Source organism: Molothrus ater, chromosome 7, assembly GCF_012460135.2.
Source record: "Molothrus ater isolate BHLD 08-10-18 breed brown headed cowbird chromosome 7, BPBGC_Mater_1.1, whole genome shotgun sequence".
In the NCBI taxonomy this organism is placed as follows: Eukaryota; Metazoa; Chordata; class Aves; order Passeriformes; family Icteridae; genus Molothrus; species Molothrus ater.
In genome coordinates this window covers 25,905,078-25,924,428 of record NC_050484.2, presented here as the reverse complement: position 1 = coordinate 25,924,428, position 19,351 = coordinate 25,905,078, and the positions used below count along the sequence as shown (strand labels likewise).

Sequence of the window (19,351 nt, the reverse complement as noted above, 5' to 3'; positions counted from 1 at the left end):
AGGATCAGATGACCAAGGAAGAGCACAGTACCACTAATCATTGAGGGATAAAACCAGGAGATGCACAGCACAACTGCAATTACAACTGGCACTGGGTGCAAAAGGCATCAAACCTTTCCAGAGATACATCAACCACAAACAAGAAGCTAAGGAAAGCACGTTTCCAACTGCTGAACAGGTGGTCTAGTAGCAAAGGAAAGGCTGACCTACTCCATGATCTTCTCCTTTGGTCTTCAATCTCCTTGGATCCCCAGGTCTCTGTGCCTGGTAGCAAAGTTTAGGGAAAGGAAGAATTATATACAATACAGGAAGATCAAGTTAGGACACGGATAAAAGGCAGCGTCCTTTGTTTTCCTCTATTCCTCTCTTGTCTTCCTCCTCTTTAATTTCTCCCCATGATCAAAAAGTTCATAAAAAGCAATTTAGATATAATATCAATTAAGAGTGAGAGGGCAAAAACATTTTACTTGAGTCTTCTCTAAGCAATACAGTTAAATCTTTATTTCCTCCTGCATACATGAATTTCTATCCTCTCACTTGTCTCAAAACTCAGGAGTACTGAAAAAGGGGTATCCAAATATCTACTATACCTATAAAGCACTAGGAAGACACTACAGAGCTCCAGCTGCATAGGAACAAGAAAAAGTGGAAGCAAAAAGAAGTAGTATCAGTACTAGTGGCACAAGAGCAGCAACATGATTATGGATAGAAAGAAAGGGTAATATGTCTATTATTGAGCTATATTGTGGAAATTGGTATTTCAGATTATTACTCATAGCAAAAGAAAGCCTCTAACAGGGTGAAATGGGGAAGGGTGGTTTTTTGGTTTTTTTGGGTTTTTTTGTAAAGACCAATTATGTTGGAACTATAGTCTTCACAGCAAGAAATGAATATCCCTAGTGTCAGCTGATACGGTTGAATACAAAGAAGAACTGTTTAGGTAATTACACACACACAAAAAAACACACTAAAAGTTTAGATCAGCATCCCTGGCATGCAAACAATATGAAGCAGAACTCAGAGAAACCTCCAACTTCCATTAGTGACGTGTAGCTTAATTATGACTTAGATTGTATGTACTCAGTAATTTACCAGTGTGATTTACAGAACCTATTTCTACTATTGCTGTTTTCCCAAAAATAATAGTAGTAAAATCAGACTGAAATAAAACCTTCCTGATTATTACAGCATTCCATTTGTAAAGCAGCCTTAGCCCAGAAATGGCTCCAACATCTCAAAACTCTCACCACATGAAGGATATCTCTCCTGGAACGTGTCACTATTATAAGGGCAGGTCTGACTGACTGGTACAGTAGTTTCAGGTTTACCTTTGCAAGTTCCAGTTTTAATTTACCCAATAACCATGAAGACTGGAAATTTAAATGCTTTGTAGTCGTCTCAGTCTTATTTTTCTTTAAAGGCATACAGGTAAAATGTTCACCACATTCAGTTGTATTGGCTGCAGATAACACTTTGATATAGCTTCATCTTTTCTTTCTCTACGAAAATCAACTAAAATTTGACCAATGACACTGTTTCTCAGCTTGGTAAACCACAAAATATCTAACTTCCTACAATGAACCTTGAGACTAAGCTTAGCACAGAAAACCAGAATATCTCAGAAATTCACTGGGTTGCAGAAAAGATCAAGCACACATCAGCAGCAAAGAAAAATGCAAAATCAGTAGCAAATGAACAGTTCTGATCAGTTCTCCTGAACGAACAGCTTTTGTGCCTGGTGAACTAATGTCTGCTATGACAATCTTATATGACTGACTTCACCCACTCAGAATGCAGCTATAGCAACTCAGCAACACAAGGAATAAGGCTGTCAAAGTGAACTCCAAACCAGCAAAGAAAACCAAGAGAAGGTTACTTCTGCAGGAACTAAGAAAGGCATTTCCAGAAAGGCAACATAACTTCTGCAGAGCACCACAGAGCTTATAGAGTACTTCTAAAAAATTTAGAGATTCAAAGACTTTCTGCTGTAAATGCACTTTTTTGATCATATAATATAAATGGTTATTTACAGATGAAGAGATGACAATATCCTAAATGCTCCACCTCAGTTATTCACAAGTACCATAACTACATTAAATTTCAAGCACACAGTACAATTAATTTATAGGTCACAAAACAGGTAAAAGCAGTCAATCTCTAGTTAATATTTTTCAATTCACCTGTCTCTTTAAAGACTGTAAGCTAGCCCATCACACTGGCCCTGGCTATATAGTTAATTAAAAGTAAAGTATGCTTACAAACCCCCGAAGAAAAAGAGTATTGAAATTCATACAGCTGTTTAACAGCACAGCATGCAGACCAGGACAAAACCCCCCTCACAAAATTCCCCATGGCACATGAGATAAATAATTTCAATGTGATACAAAACAACATAAGTTTCAGTCTTTTTAAGAGTGGTAAAAATATTTTGAAATAGCAAATAAAAACATTAAACAGCTGTCCTTACCACTGAAAGGTGTTAATTCGTACGCGGTTCTTAAAAATTAGTATTCCACCTGACATCACTCCAATCATGATTTCATTGTTACTCTGATCCTTTAAAAGAATAAAGAAAATTACTTGAAAAACAGTATAAATATCTTTTCAAACCTCATATATATTCATTCTCATCTCTCTCTAAATACACAAAATAATGTGGAAGGAAATGTGCTTTAATAAGACAAATAAGAAATTAAATTATTCCCTCCTATTTAGGACAAACCTGAATGTTTGCTCTGAGTTCCTTATAAGCTACCTCAAAATTTTAATTTCTCAAGTTAGATCTTCTGTCTTTCACCTACTTTGATGAAATAAAGACAAGGGTATTCTGGTTTATTAAGAATAGCAGCACTAATACACTGACTTGGCATTTGCTACACTAAAAGCAACCAGCAACTTTAATTCCTACCTGAAAGGAAATTGCAATCTCAGAACACAGAGGAGAGTCTAAAACATACAATATTGCAAGCATATTTAAGTAGCACTTTTTTCTTGAAATATGTTTGCACTCTAATCAAGCACCTGCTATAGAACTCTCAATATGGCATTCAAGGCAACAAAGCTCAACCCGATTAACACACAGATAACTAAGCACAAATATGAGCAAAGAAATACCCTCTCTATAGTGAAACAGTGGATATTCAATCAGTAAATCCCAGTAAGGCACTTAACAGTATAATATTTTTTCTCTTATTTTCTCTTGTAAGCAAAAACCAGGAAGGCTCACAAAAAGAAAAGTGTATTTTTCCATAGATCTCAGAGGAATACATTTTTACATTGCAACACTAGTTCATCCAAACTTACCCTTGCATAGTGCAATTCAACTCCATAAAGTTCTAAGGTACGTGCTGTATTGAGATAATTGAACTCTGCTTCTGCAGGAGACAACCCTCTGAAAGAAAGCAGCTAAATCAGAAATGTTCTAACATGACCTCCCACATCAGGCTCCCCAGGTGAGTGCAGACAGAAAATCTGCATTCATTTTACTACTTCTATCCCCACCCTGAAATCTGAATTTCCTTTCTTATGATAAACCGATTGTAACCCAAAAATTTTAACAGAAAAGTATTTATGTTTCCAAAAGAACAGAAGTCTTGACAAGAGCTCACAACACATTTTATTTTAATATACTTTATCATTTAAATGTTTGTGGAGCCCTAGAATCTGGAATTTAGTTTTACAGTTCTCTATTTGGCATTGGTAATTTAAATAACCATCAGCTCACTCAAGTGTCTTTAACATAGCTAAGAGAATCTTCTAAGCCTTTATCTGAAATTAATGTAACATTCTGTACTTTTGAAAGCAAAAGTGACCTGATCAAGCAAATATTTTATAAATATTGCTTACATTTTGTTAAATTTAATTAACAAAAGGCACTTAAGTTCTAAAATCGGAAGGAACCATGACTGGAAAGTACCACAACGTTAAATACTGAAAAAAAAAATATTTCCATTGCTTCACTGCCTTTTCCTCTTTCTGAAAGGTCAGAGAATCATACACAGGAAAGAGGAGATATTGAAGAAAAGGACTTTGTTACTTCTAAAGTAACTCTTTTACTGGAAAGAGAATCATGAAAACAAAGTCCTTATGCTCAGAACATTCCCAAAGACTGAAAAGAAATCTTAAAGAAAATATATCTGGCTAAGTTAATATCCAACATAATATGCACAAATGCTGTTTTCAGAGAACCTTTAACTCAACATGTTCATTATTTCACTAATTTAGATAGTCATATTTTGTATAGACCATCAATGGTATTTATTATACAGGTATTTAATCTAGAAAAAGAAAAAATCACATTATCTTAAAAGAAACAACCAAAACCAACCAACCAACCAAAAACCCAACAACCCACCCACCCCAAAACCTTTAGGAAAAAATACTATTTTGTTTTGTATAATAGCACAGCATCAGCAGTCAGGATTTGACAAAGTCAGTATCTTCTGATGTAAATCCTTACATGTGCTGCTGATGTAATTTTGCTATTTCTTTTTCAAAGTCTTGAGGCTGGCTAGGGATGAAAGAATATTCTGAGAGGTAGCCTGGCAAGTTTTCTGAATGGTTGTAGTCTCCCAGCTCGGCTAAAATATTAAAGAGAGAGGTTATTGTTTATCACTGATGTATTTGGCATTGTGCAATGCCCCCAAATTCACACGAGTTTGCTCCCACAAAATTTATGATCCACAGCAAAGAAAAATAGAGAAGACATTTGGACTCCCATCTTCCCTTTTGAATGAACAATCATACTCTCAGTGAATATCATTGAGATTATTTAGAGAGAGCTTTGATTACGCACTTATGAAGGAAGTCCACAAAGTGTTTAATTTTTAACAGACAAATCAATCCATAAATGCTGTCATTACAGCTAGCACTAAGTAGGATATATATATATATATATACATATATACATATAGTAAAGTATTCAATTTTCTCTTAATATTTTACTTTTGCTTGTTTTCATGTGATTACATAAGTTTATTCTTTTAGCACTACAACTGCTATTTCGTTATGAAGATCTGCAAAGTCCAGCTACTCATTCTGCACCAAAATACACTCAGAAGCATTAGAAAAATATTCTTTGCACATTCAATTGTATGTATGAAACAAAGTACACATACATACACCTACATTGAAACTATTCTACTTGAAACTACTAAAATGTGTGTTTACATAACTTGTAACACTTTCCTAAAATTATAAGAAATAGATTACAATCACATTTGTCAGAAAACAACATATTAACAACATTTGCTTAAATTCTTTGAGGTTTTCTAACCACAGTAGAAAAAAAATCAGCTTTAAGTATCTGCAATCCATGTAGCAGATCCACAGTGATAGACAAGAAACATAAAATGAAAAGAGGAGAGATAACAGTAATAAATCATGATCTGGGGTCCTGGGCAGGCCTAGCAGCACTGACAAGACAGAAGAAGGCACTTATTGAGCAGGAGGATGAGGAAAGGAAGGGAAGGTCACTTGCATCACCTCTAACAGATCCTACTTTAAATAATTTAAAAACTAGAAAATTGGACCAGGTTTCATAGCAGAATACACTCCTTGCTGAAATCCAAGAGTAAAGGACTGAGATCTGCTATTTACATGTATTTATAAAGAATCCAGGAAGTTGCAGGTACAGGAATCATTAGAACTCTGCACGCTGGCAAACTTAGTAGCAGCAGGATGTCATGGATAAATGTAAATACAATGCATTGTGCATACCCACCACTTCTACAATATTTCAGAAAAACCCATATTGTGTTCTTAAAAGCTTAGAATGTTATCAAGTTTTCATAGGTCCTGTTATCAAATACTTCATCTCTTCTAAGACAAATTCCTAAGGTATGACAGCATTTGCAGTACATTTTTCAGGCAGCTGAAGTGTGGGAGTTTTGTTTAAGAGAAACTGTTCTATTGATTGACCTACAAAAAGGTGACCACTGAGAAAAACCATGCATAAAACATGACATCACCATTACTATATATTTTTTATGAAAGTATTAACATGGACACCGTTTCTCTGATATGTACAAAGTATACAAAGTACTAACGTGGATGTATCTTCAACAGTAAAAAAACACATGAATGTGAATGAATATATTGGGATTGCTTCATTTCAGCTTATGAAGAAAAACTGAGTGAGGAAGAAAACTAAATCTCAGTTTTCAAGACTCATCTACTCACTGGGTGGCTTAAAATTGCAAAGAAAGGTATTGAACCTTTTGGCCAGATAAGACCAGAACTCCCTTTTCCACACCTATTTGGAGGTTCACTGTATAGAATGTTAAAAATGTTCTAGTGTCTTAAGAAATACTTTTTAGTATCATTATCAAGGCCACAATTCCATGCTTCAGAATGCACAGGAATTAAAGAGTATTGATTTGGGGTTTTCTAACAGTGTGGCTTTAAGTATTTTTTCCATATCCAATTCAGCAAAACATGCTGGGGGAGGACAACCAATCAATGTCCTTAATCATGAGAAAATTAGCACCATGCCCACAAACACCAAAGTATAATGCTATACAAAGTACATTCTTTGGAAACTAATCAATAAGACTTTTTTATTTCAGTATTAGCAATTACACAAACACTAATTATACTTACATTGAACAGCATAGGAAGCCAGAAGAGCAGCAGTATTATAAGGACAGGGCAATCTGTTTTGTTTTTAAAATGATAAATAAATAAAATTACATATTTCATATGACATTTGGTTTTGAAAACCCTAGTCTTTTATAGTCTATGGACAAATTTGACAGGTAATTATTATAAACATTTCCACTTGCATAGACAGTGATTTAATCTTAATATGTTTTTATTTTTGCAGGCAAAATCTCCCATTATGAACTTTTTCTTGACCAGATTTGCATTTAATGCTTAACACAAGAAAAATATCTTACCTTCCAGTAAGAATGTCCTGCTTAATTTGCAAAAAGTACTGGTACCTTATTTAGAAAAGCAAACAAAAAACACTACAATTAAAATTAAAATTATTCCATCATTTTTCATCAATTTAATATAATTTGCTAGCAGATAGTGTAAAACTAACACTGGACATTTTGCATGCTATTACACCTCTCAGTTAACTTCCCTTCAGAAGCTCAAGTTTTCTTTAAATTATGATGTGAAAATGCTTGTTTTAGAAATTAATCTAGCTTTTTCATGCCCACTCTTTCAAGTCAAGAAGGAGATTGATAGAACAAAAAGAACAGCCAAACATTTTAAAACACCAACTACTTCCACCAAACAGGAGCACCAGAAACACCATGACTTGGAACTCCAACAAGCCAGAAAGTACAAACCAATTTCCCTCTAAATTACTTCCTTTGTTTCTCCAACAAACCCCAAATATTTTGTTAATGTCTCAGAATGAATCTTTTGTTCATTCAGTTTAGTTCCTTCGTATTTCACTCAGAGGTTTTAGAAAATTTGACAAGAGTATAACATTTACATCAAGTGGCAAATCACACCTGCTACAAAGCTTCACTGAACTAGAGATTGCACTGGGGTACCAAACAAGATTTATCAAGGTGACAGGATATTAGCAAAAGTTTAAACTTTCAGAATAAAAATCCTTGTAACAGAACATAAAAGCTGCTGTAGAATTTGTCTCCACTGCCTTTTAAATTTTTTAATAAAAGTATAACTGAGTGGCAAATTTAAACATCATTTCTGCTTTCTTATAAATTTAAACCCTAAATTATTACTATTATAACAATCATGTTTTCCTTTGTGTAGTTCTAAATCAAAAGCTGGGCCATACTAATTCATTACAAACACCAATATTACATATGAAAAGCACTAAATATTTAGTATTTATTTCCCAACAACAACTTCAACTAAGAAATTAAAGCCAAAATATATCACTTTATTACACATAACATGACGTCTCCTAACTGTAGTCTTCAGAAAGTGGATTATCTACCACTTAAAGTCTTACACAAACATTTACAAATATCCACAGAGAAATCCAATTATTTACAAGCTATATAACAGCAGAAAGGTAAAACATTCCATGTTTGTAAGAATATGAGGGAAAACATTTGTGAACTGACAAGCTCAACCCCTACAAAAACATCTAGAGATGCTTTAACTGACCAAAAAGGCAAGAAGCTTAGTTAAAAGATATTAACCTCAAGAAGTTAAAACTTAGACATTCTCCAGACTTTAGAGATCTCAAATATTTCAAATACTTAAAATGCATATTGAAATAAAAAAATAGATAAAGCAAATTTTTTTACTGATTAATAAATGCAATAAATTACAAGTTAAACATATATTAAATAGATATGCTTCACATGCTTTTCTTGAGCATCTCTTCACAAATATACAGCTGCACTTCCATTTTATTTGGATTTTTTTGGTATAAAGCTTTATTAGAAATATTTCATGGTACTTAAAGGACATCTTGATTAAGGGACACCAAGCAGAGCTCATCTTCTGTCCACTGTTTTCAGTGAACAGTGAGGTTAATGGTTTGTTAGCCAATCACCAGTTTGGACACTGAAGCCTCTCATATTATCGAGCAAAATGGGAAATCAATACAAGCTTTAGCAAAGCAGATCTGCAAAAGCCTGAACAACAGACTCCACTAAAACAACAAAGGCAGCACTGCATGACCATGTTTTCATCTTGCTTATATAGCTATAGCTAGAGAAGGGCAGGACAGAATTACTGCTAATGGAGTCAACGTTAATAAACAATTCTCCCTGCCACGAGGAGCACTAATGAAGCTTCATTCCCTCCCCAGCCAAGTTCCAAGCAAAGCTCTCCAGCACACACTGAGCTCCCACTGACCTCTCCTGACCCAGGGCATTCAAACCTGCCTCGCTCACGTGAACACACAGAGAGCTGACAAGACACTGAACCTTTCCCTGACAGCTCTTCATGCTGCTTTCATGTGTTGAGCCATTCCTCTGTTCTCATGGAATTTGTAAAAACTGAGCATTTTGGAGCAGTCTCAGCTTCAGCTGGAATTGTCAGAAGTTGCACTGTCTTTTCTTTCCCTTTTTTGAGGCAGGAATACTGATTATGTGAAAGGATCCATATTTGTGACATGGCATCCTAACTTCACTCCAAAAAAGCCCATGGATAATATCTCTTTACAATAATTCCAAATACAAATGAGTTTTCTCAGGGGCAATTAGGTCTATTAGCAAAAAAGGCAGAGCTGACCTAGATACAGAAACCATACATTATTTCCCATTTAAAAGAAAGCTGTGTTTATAGCTTTGTATTTAGAGAATAGCACTTCTCTGGTTTTCTCCTTCTTTATGGTTTACTTCACACTCATCAACATTTATCCTTTTTTTCATCTCCTCAGGAATATTACATATTTTCCTTTAATTCAGAAAACATGTTTATTCATTATTTTGATAGAGTAAATTGCCAAATTTTCCTAGAGTAAATATTTCAGTAAAACAAAGTCTCATGCAGAATCTCTGGGAGTTATTTTAGTGAATTCTGTCTGCATAGATATGTGCAGAATTTTGTCCAAAACATGACAAATTAAAGGCAATGACAAACAAATGTGGACTCAAATTGTCACAGTTTTGGTACTCAGGTTTCCAATGCTATCCGCAATCATTTTTTTGAATGGGGTTGACCTGTTTTCAGAATGGCCGACATCCAGAAATTCCAATCTGTCAATTCATGCCATTTTTGTAGAGGGCCAGAAGTAATTAAAAATATGGAAAATTTGAGGCATTTCTTCAGGGACTAATTGCAATTCACAAGCTTCTGATTTTGATTCACACTGAGCATTTTCTTTAACAGATTTCCACACACTGCTATCAAAATAAACTTACGTGATTCAAACTACAACTACAACCATAGAGAGATTAATTTTATTACTATTAAGTAGAAAATTGGGGAGGAAAACATGCAGAATGCTCAGCAATTTTTTTGTCACAAAGGAGAACTTGGAAGGATAGAATTAAATTTGTACTTATTGGTAAATACTGGGATTAAGTTTTTCCTCTTTTCTCTATTTTCCCTTTTCTGTTTCTACTTGGTAGCATTTGCTTCATGTAGTTACTTCCCTTTGCATATAAACTCATAAGTTTATTCACAGAGGCCTTTTGTTATACTGATTTGGTACTACTGCATAGCTCATATCTGTAATTATTACACAAAACTTAGAAGCTTGTACATACAACAAAAATGAGTTGAAAGAAAATTTCCATGTTATACCTTAAAGAAATTAATGACAGTTCTAGAGAAGTATTTTATTGACAAAGCAACCAGACCTACCTTGTATATTCCTCTTGGAGCTTGTTTGGGTCACCTACAAAAAACTTAACTCTGAAGTTCAGACTGTGAGGAGATCCTCCTATGGTCAAGAAAAGTTATTTCTAATTAATCAGGGCACCCTGGAAAAACAGCATAATAACAATAGATGAATTGACGAAATACATACATTACTCACTTTTTAATTGTTTCCTGATAGGTTTGTTTGGATCCAACCACCTCTGGAAAGAGACAAATTGTAACACAAACTTCAGAGAAACAAAGTGCAAATCACAGCCTTATACATCAAGAAACTGGTGCTTTTTATTACTTTTTACTTGGTCTTTTACCAAAATGCCTCACTGGCATACACAGGCTTATTACTGATTCTGGAGACATCAGCACTATCATCAACAACTGCTACTGCTCTTCTTTCCCCACGATTAACCTATGTTGTTCAGATACCTGTTTTACAGCAGTAATTCCCCTTTGAGTTGCTTCCGTGATTGTCACAGGAGCCTGAGAGAGGTCAGATGTGTTTAACAACTGTCAGCTACTCTTTAAGAAGAACCACCTAAGCTAGTGAAGAGCTGTAAGCAGGCTCATTTACCCAACTCAGAAGTTAACTTGTTCAACTACTTCCAGTACTTCTGACTCTGGATTTTGTGAGTCTGCCACATCCAGGGAGTGATCCCACTGGCTCAAACTGTCAGCCTGTGTCAGCACTGCTACATCACTACCTTGATCTTGGAAGCCAGAGACTCAGCACTCAGCCTCCTGGATTAAGGACTACAGAATAATTTTACTGAACAGTTCCAAATATTGATTATTTCTGCAAGAGAACACTGCTGTATACAGGCAGAGCTTTATAAAAATCAATGTGGCCAAATTTCAGCTAAAAGTACGACTGCCTGGAATGTTCTGCAAGTTGTTTAAACCACTGCCCATCAGCAACCCAGCAGTCTCTGTACACACCAACTCAGTCCAGGTAACTCCTAAGACTATCTTTGGTATAAAGACTGCTCAATTCCTTGAGCTGCCTTGCAAGGCAAGTCCACAAGCCTGAGGAAATCGTTATATGGGCACAGTTCCTAAGCAGTTGACAGACACCTAACCCTTACAGAGTGCAACTCCCTCACACTTATCACAGGGCTTTTTTGTTTTTTCAGGTGAGGGATGAGGAAGCAAACACACAGGTACCTGAGCTACCTTACACACACTGTGGATCTGAAGTTAGTCCTGTAATTTTTAGTCATTTTTTAATTCATTAGCCTGAATTTTTTCATGAGGAATAACAAATAATGATGACTAGATCCACATGCTGTATCCTTGTAGTAGTTAGCTTAAGAGGAAGTAAAGAGACTGTTTGATGCAGCCTCAAAAGTGTGAATACCTGAAAAAAAAAGCCTCAAACAGGATCAATTAACTTTTAAGACTAAATGTAAAAGCTTAAAGAACACTCTAGCCAGGGATATATAGGTAATTTATATAAGAGTCTTTCAAAACATGTCAACAGATACTTTTTTTTCCCTTCGATATTAATACTATAAAAAAACCACAAAGGCTCTGCAATTCATGAAATCCATGTTTAAACACAATGGTAGAGGTTTCACACTCAATTAGCAGAATCCCCTTTTCCTCATCATCCTTATCTGCTGCTGCATTAACTATATCTTAGCACTATTCTGGTGTGTTATTTCACAAATAACTAGAATATTCATCAACCCAATATGGTGTCCTTGTCCAAATGAATCAAGTGTAAAAGTAAATGTGCATCAAAATCTGAAATTATTCAAACCCATGCATTCTTCAAGCTTGCATGACTAATATCGGTAATATTTCTTTTTAGCTCTGACACATTGTTTTCATGGCAACTAGATAGTGCTGAAGAGACAAAATATTTAGAAACTAAAAAAATTTAAAACAATCTTTAAAGTATGCTCTTGTACCAAATACCTGATAAGTCACTGCTTCAGACTAACCCTTAATCAGATCCTTGTATTACAGTGTTGTACTCAGCTGCTTCCAGAGAGATAAACTAAAAGAAAGAGAGCTTAGAGGTCTACCCTTTGGAAAGCCAGAAAAATTTCTGAATGTTGAGTGAAATATTGACCAATATTCAATTAAATACTTCTTTTAAAAAGATGAAAAATAATTCAGCCTTTCTTCTGCTTGCCTATGTTTTTTAAGCCTGAAACAAAGTTTAGAATAAAAATATTACACAGGCAGTCCACCAATGTCTTAACAGAACTGTCAACAAGTGAATGAAATTGGGAAGTAAGTTTTGACCCCATCATTGTGCTGCACATATAGTAAGAATTAGGTAAAGAACTGTCTTATAAGGAATAATGCTTAGCTAAACTGCACTTTGCAAAACGAGTATCGACCATTTGATACTTATAAAAGAAAATATCCAAGAAGTGCTCTTCAGGCAATCAAGATGCCAGTAGGACCCAGTAACTAGTGCAGTGAATGCTACATTTGCATCTTTTAGTTTCTACTCATGAAATTTTCAGTTGTGTAGAATTTCCTTCCAATTAAGCCCATGAACTGTTGTAAATACTCATTTCCAAGGGAGTCCCTTCTTTGTTAAGGTGATAAAATGACTGCCCTTGTCAGATACTGGACTATACCAAGCACTACTGAAAGATCACCAAGGTATCTGGGCTACCAACAGAAACTCCATACACGACAATCTAAAACTCCCTTGTTATTCTCTAAGTCCTAATGACAAATACAACTACTAAACAAATCTAAAACAAATTCACTTTTTTTGACAATGATAATGCAATCTAGTAAACAGATAAAATAAAACAAGCAATATCCTTTTAAGATATTACTTCATAAGCATAGAACTCCATATTTTACTCCAAACCTGGGACTATTAACATGCAATTTTATCGTAACTACAATAAAAGATGATAGATACCCTCACAAATGACAGCTGGGGAAGACAGCAAAATCTTGCAATGGCTTCTATTTACCTCTCTTTAAATAACACAAACCACAGTGATGAACAAGATTATGAGTTTTAAAGACTGTACTTATAAAACAGAGTTTTTTAAGGGATAACTTACAGGGTTATCAGTAGATTCATCAGCCAACTGTAAACCAAAGTAATCTCTCTCTGTCAAATCGAGATGCTTGAAGACTACGTCCAACAGAACTTGGCCCTGATCGTGTTTCTGCAGAGAAAAAATACAGACCTTTTCTTTAATCAATAAATGTATATAACTGGACACACAGATTTCAGGCAGGTAGAGCACATATAAATTCTTTCAGATGTGCTCTAGCAGCACTTTTTAAAATACCACAAAGTGTATCCCAGCAGCACTATTTTTAAACGAGCTTCATCTCTTTTTGAAACATATGTAAGGAAATCATTTTTCTTCTCTGACATTTTCTGACAGTAAGAACTTCTCACTTCTCAGCTAGCTACATGATTATTTCTGAAAGCCTTTCATTAGCCAAATTTGATATGTAAAAGGAGAGCAGAAAAGGAAAAAAAAAACAGTCAGGAATTAATAAAGAACTCAGTGCAAACAAGAATCTTGTTTGGGTCACCGAATTCAAATGTACAGGTCTACACAAAATATCCTTCCTGATCTCAAAATCTATTCCTGACTTTAAATGAACCAGCATATTGAAAATGTTTCCAAAGTTTAATGGCATAGACAGCTGAAACAGCCAAATACCTAACCAAGAAGTATCATTAACATACATTCTAAGATAGCACTTCACTCTATATTAATTAATTTAAGGTAACTGAGTAGCAGTAACACTTCTTTTCAGAGTCAAGTGAACAAACTTGATTTCTACTACAGGGACAAATGTTACCCACAAAATGATATAAAAAGAATCTGTAGTTGTTAGTACCTAGCAATTTTTTGCCTAACCTGGAAATACTGCCAACATAGTAATTGAAAGTCTGAGTGTGCCATTATGACAGGACTCAATAAATACGTTTGGTGAAATCTGAAGGGAGTTTCCCAAAGAAGTTAAAAGTGTCATAGCACCTTGAAATACAAAAGACAAGCAAAATTCTGCAAGAACTGTCAAACAAGAAGAAATGTGAAAGAGATGATTGATACATTTTCCACCCAGATTTTCTACTTTTTGTCACCAAGCAGAGAAGCTTCTAATAATCTTCTAGGTGCCAAGTATTATTGCAGCTACAGTGGATTTGATACATCGTGCCTTGTTTACTGTAGGCAGTAAGAATAATTTTAGAGTTTTAGAACAAAAATCCCTGCTGTTCTGCTCCCAAAAGACCCTGATTTGCATAGAGATTACATAACAGTTTACCTTTACAGCTGTTGAAATGGAAGTACGTAGCTAAAAGATCAAGATAAGGTTGCAAGAATTCCATTAATACCCATACAAGAGAAAAATCTACACATCTACCTTCAGACATCTTTTAACATCTAAGCGCATCCTATCACAACTAACTTTTTTTATTCAGATGAAACTACACTGAATTCAACTGAAGTTTAATAAACTGTCAGAGGCAGTTTTACTTGAGCCTAAAACCTCCAAGAAGCATGATAATTTATTTCAAAATAATAAAAAAGTAGAGAATAATTATACACAAATTATGTCTGAAATAATACCATGAGGACAATCATACCCATAACTTTGCATATATCTTTAAGTTGAAATTACATAAGGGATATATTTCAGGTCCCATATAAATCTGGCTAAATTGACCTAAGAATTCCAGTATTTACTTTGCCAAAGACCTTATTTTTCCTTAAATGGTACAGAGAAGATGTCTTACAAAATGTAGGAGCACCACTGATAAGATGTCCACCACTGAAAAATTTACTTTACAAATTACTAAAAACAAGCAAAGAAAAAACCAGATGTTAACACAATAAATGTACAACAGCATAAATGCATAAGGCATTTTTTATATACAATCCAAATATAGTCACTTTAATTTTTACTAAATTGGAAGTTTCTGTTATATTTTGAAATAAACCAATAATCAGTACGGTTTTTACAGCAAATAAAGCTAATTTTAAAATTACATAGCAACACTAATTGCCTCTTGGCATTTTTCCCACGTAGATTTAAATAAGAACACAAACTAAGAACTTATAACAGTAACTACCAGAAAATGGGAGATGTCTGGAACCTAAGTTTAGTCTTGCAATTACCACAGCTGACATGTTACTTCCTCTAACAGCATGCAGATACCATCTCTGTAGCTTTTTTCCAATCTAATCCTGCCAATGTATACTGTTTCTTAAAAACCTGAACAAACGCTTCCTAATGAAAAAAGCTTAGAACTGGCTGATCAGTTTGAATTAAGAAAAACAGAACATCATTCCACAACCGCAAGAAGGTATTTTTCCTGCAATTGAGCAGCAAATTTGGTAAGAGAAGACAGGTTTCAACATGAAGCATTTGTTTGGATCACAATGTTTTACTTAGTGCAAAATAAAGATAAGCATCTAGCAAAACCAGACCTTAGCTTAACCCATCTCTGATATTTATGCAATGATGTTGCAGCTTGCCAAAGCAGGTGAAGGTCACAATTCTGCTTGTTGAGAAAGATCCAAAATACTTGTAATACTACCATAACACTGACCAGCTGCTCAAAAATATATAAAGTATGAAAGCATGTTTAAATATCTGATTTTTTTTTTACAAAAAAGCAAACCAAATAAATGTAAATGAGCATAATAAGAAACTTGCTTTGTTGCTACAGATTCAAGTTATTATTTTCTCATAAAACAAGAAATAATGAAAACATGTATGAAAAATGGGAGCTATCTAAGACAAAACCACAAGAGTTAGACACAAAAATGTCCAATTTTTTCTGAATTGAAGAATTAGAGGGTTATATGCACATACTAGTCATTGCTGGAGGCAGAATGTCTCACAAATTTTGGCTTCTTAGGTCAAATTTGACATAGACACTAGACATCAATACATGGACTGCATTTTATGAGCTATTTATCATCTAGTATCACTAGATAGATACAGATTAATTTTTAATTGCAAAATGATTGTCACTTGTTCACAAACACCATGTGTGAAAATTTAGGCAGACACCTGCAGGTTTACACATTACACAGGTCTGATGCCTGCTTAGCAGCTCCCACCCTTTTCTCCATCCCCATAACTGACATTCTGGTTTTGCTGCTGCCCACAGAACTGGCTGCACCCACAGCAAACACCACGAGGCATTGCTGCCGTGTCAGCCCAAAAAAATTTGGATTTCTGATGCCAGAGGAAGGGGATGACAGGTTCTGGGCTTTCATGGAGAGGGTCACAGCTCTGCTGCTCACATATTTGTGGGAGGCTGTGCTCCTTCACTACTGGCAACACAACCCCTTTCCCTTGCAGCTCACCACAATGCCTGGGCTAACGCTCCAGGAGATGCACTCCCCAACACTGCTCAACTCTCCTTTCCTTCTACAATGGATGCTATTATTTTAATTTCTGTTTTTTTTGGTCAAAGAAAAAAGGGCAAGTATCAAAGTAATGCTGAAGATTAAATTACTAAAAATTACTAAAAAGGTCTAAAATTACAAAGGGGTGGTATAGGGTTTCTTTGTTTGGTTTCTTCTTGTTTGGTTTGAGTTATTTTACAGGTTTTTACACTTTGCTTCCATCAGAGTGTAAATTCATAAAGTTTGACGTTCTGGGATAGTAAAGGCTCCAAATTGAAACATTTGTCCATGACCATTAGCCTTTCTCACAGAACAACCCACCCCATCTACCTTGACATATTGGCTTTCAGGAAATATAAGTAAGCCAGCCTGCGTGGAAAGATGTAATTTTACGTATTTAAACAAGTAATTAAAACAAATTAAAGTAATTTGATCTCGAAGAAACAGTTTTACAGTAATGCAAATCATCCTGATCATGTTGTTAACTCACATCAGCCCTCTTTCTTCTAGCTGCATGATCTACTGAAATCTGCTTTTCAGGATGGAAGGAGGATTTCTTCATTTGGTAAGCAGAGCATTTTAAAGAAAGGGTTTTTACTCCTCAAACATAGGCACAGGTACATTCTAACTGATTCTTCTGCCTGGAAGCAATGCAGCATTTCTCTGGCTATAAACCATGGGGATTATCTGGTTTGATTTGTTACGCTCTCTACAAGGTAAGGCTTAGCACAAAGGTGCCTTTTGTTCAGATCAATGGAAAGGGCTGGTTGAATTGTGAACTTAGAACATCACATAAATTATCGAGAGACATTGTCTGTGATCAGCACTTTGCTGTTGGAGAAGAAATAGCATTTGAGTACATTTTTATTAACACATCACTGCATCCTCCAGATGATTTTTACAATCATTAGCATACAAAATACCTATAGCAATCACCAGGAGAAAAATAAAAGGTGCTAATTTATTTGATGTTAACTTTGTTCTTCCTATTTTGAAAACAAGTCCATAAATATTTATGGCTAAGTATAGTGTCAACCACAATAAAGTAAACCAAAGTTATAAAACCTGAGAACCTGTATGGCATGTAGGTTACATTTGCTACAAATGAATACTTTATTACTCCCTATTTGTGAAAAAACAGATTGAGGCTAAGACATGAGATCAAGATGTTCAGCATCGAGGAACTTTTAATTCCCTAGACTCAGTTTTAATAGACAAACTTGCAGGCTGATCTGTCTAAGCAGTAAAGCATGATCCATGCAACTAAAATATTTAGTACACTAGGGAGGTGGTAAGAACATATTACATAATTTTTTCTTGGGAGAGACAGAACAGACTTTTGAGGATTTATAGCTGGTGATTCTGCTTTTCTTAGAGGCACTAGTATCCTCTAAAAATGTACAGCTTTTGAACACCTAGATCAGAAGGAAGCACATCTCCCATACCTACTGCCCAACAATTATTCCTTATTCTTCCCTATTTTTACTTTCTTCATAAGAAAAAAACACAAGACAGATACTTTAATGGAAAACTCATGCACCTGAAAGCAAAGATGACAACATTTACAATTTCTTATGCACTTCTAATGCTTTATATCCAACTACATTTTGCACATAGTGATTTTTTGGCAGGCAGTATAGACTGGGAAACTATTAGCAAGGATGAGAAGTTAAGAGATACAGAAAAGGGGAAAGCATATAGAAAAAATTATCTCAGAAGGGAAAGGAGGCTTGATGTTAATAGATTCAAGTCTTTAAAAATCTGTCCCTCAGCTCCATCATCCAAAATTCCCACACTTTACTACTCAGAAGTCCAGGAAAATTAAGTATTTTTTGAATGAACTACAAAAATACTTCAAGAGAATATCCTAAACCCTTCCATCTTGACTGACATATCCAAAACAAATAACCATCAGATCTGCCTCTGAACCTCAAGCCTCTGGATGCTGCATTCTTGCAAGTTTTTGCCAGATAACAGCTTTCACTTGTGATCAGCAGCTGCAGGCTCTAACCACTGATTACAGAACAGAAAAAGGCAATCCCTCTCACAAATCTTCCCTGAAACATTCAAATCTATCAATATCCTTGCTGAACACTGGGTTTCAATATAATTCAATATAATTACTGAGCATTAGAATTTCTTCAAATACTCTGAATTGTATTTCTCCATATAGATTTGACAATTGCTTCACTTTCTCCCTCACTTCCCATCTGAAGTGCCACAGCCTTATTTGATACTCCTACACTCCATTTGCCGAAGTTCAATTTCCTTCTGAAAAATTTTAATTATTATGCCACCTGTTAACTTTCACCATCACATTATTCAACCTTTCTCTATATAAGTCATCAATTCTATAGCTTTCAAAGTAAAAGCAGAGTTCTACTACCACAGGAAAACCTACAGCTTCTTTCCTGTGGAGTTCTAGTTCTTCTCACACACAGATGACTTTAAATGCTTTAATGTTTTCTTGTGAGGTCCTTGCCTATTTTTCATGGGTTTTTTTTTCCCCCTCAGGAAGCTGAAAGAAAGGGTTGCGCTTGTGTAACATATACACAACATCATGAACATTTTCATTAGAAAATGGGATGAATAACATATTTTAAATTCTGGTTCACGTGTAAAAGTTGTTGATTTTTTTCCATTAGCAGTTCTCAGTATTCAGCAACCAGCTTTCCATTTTCCTTCCTGTCATTCTCATTAGTGTAGTAGAAGGCGGTGAGCTGAAG

General features: G+C 35.1%; 1 protein-coding gene across 3 annotated transcripts in view; it reads right to left on the bottom strand.

Annotated features, from left to right (window-relative positions):
* The window catches only part of PTPN4 (protein tyrosine phosphatase non-receptor type 4), a 142,969-nt gene that overhangs the window by 50,729 nt on the left and 72,889 nt on the right, over positions 1 to 19,351 (bottom strand). For all 3 annotated transcript variants that reach the window (XR_008508494.1, XM_036387030.1, XM_036387029.2), the window contains exons 3-10: positions 13,302 to 13,409; positions 10,424 to 10,466; positions 10,249 to 10,327; positions 6,897 to 6,941; positions 6,601 to 6,653; positions 4,460 to 4,580; positions 3,304 to 3,391; positions 2,468 to 2,556 (exon numbers count right to left, since the gene is read on the bottom strand). Coding sequence is in view for 2 of the 3 variants with exons in the window: in XM_036387030.1 (XP_036242923.1) it covers positions 2,468 to 2,556; positions 3,304 to 3,391; positions 4,460 to 4,580; positions 6,601 to 6,653; positions 6,897 to 6,941; positions 10,249 to 10,327; positions 10,424 to 10,466; positions 13,302 to 13,409 (626 nt within the window). In the remaining variant the exon portion in view is untranslated. The remainder of the gene's footprint in view (positions 1 to 2,467; positions 2,557 to 3,303; positions 3,392 to 4,459; positions 4,581 to 6,600; positions 6,654 to 6,896; positions 6,942 to 10,248; positions 10,328 to 10,423; positions 10,467 to 13,301; positions 13,410 to 19,351) is intronic.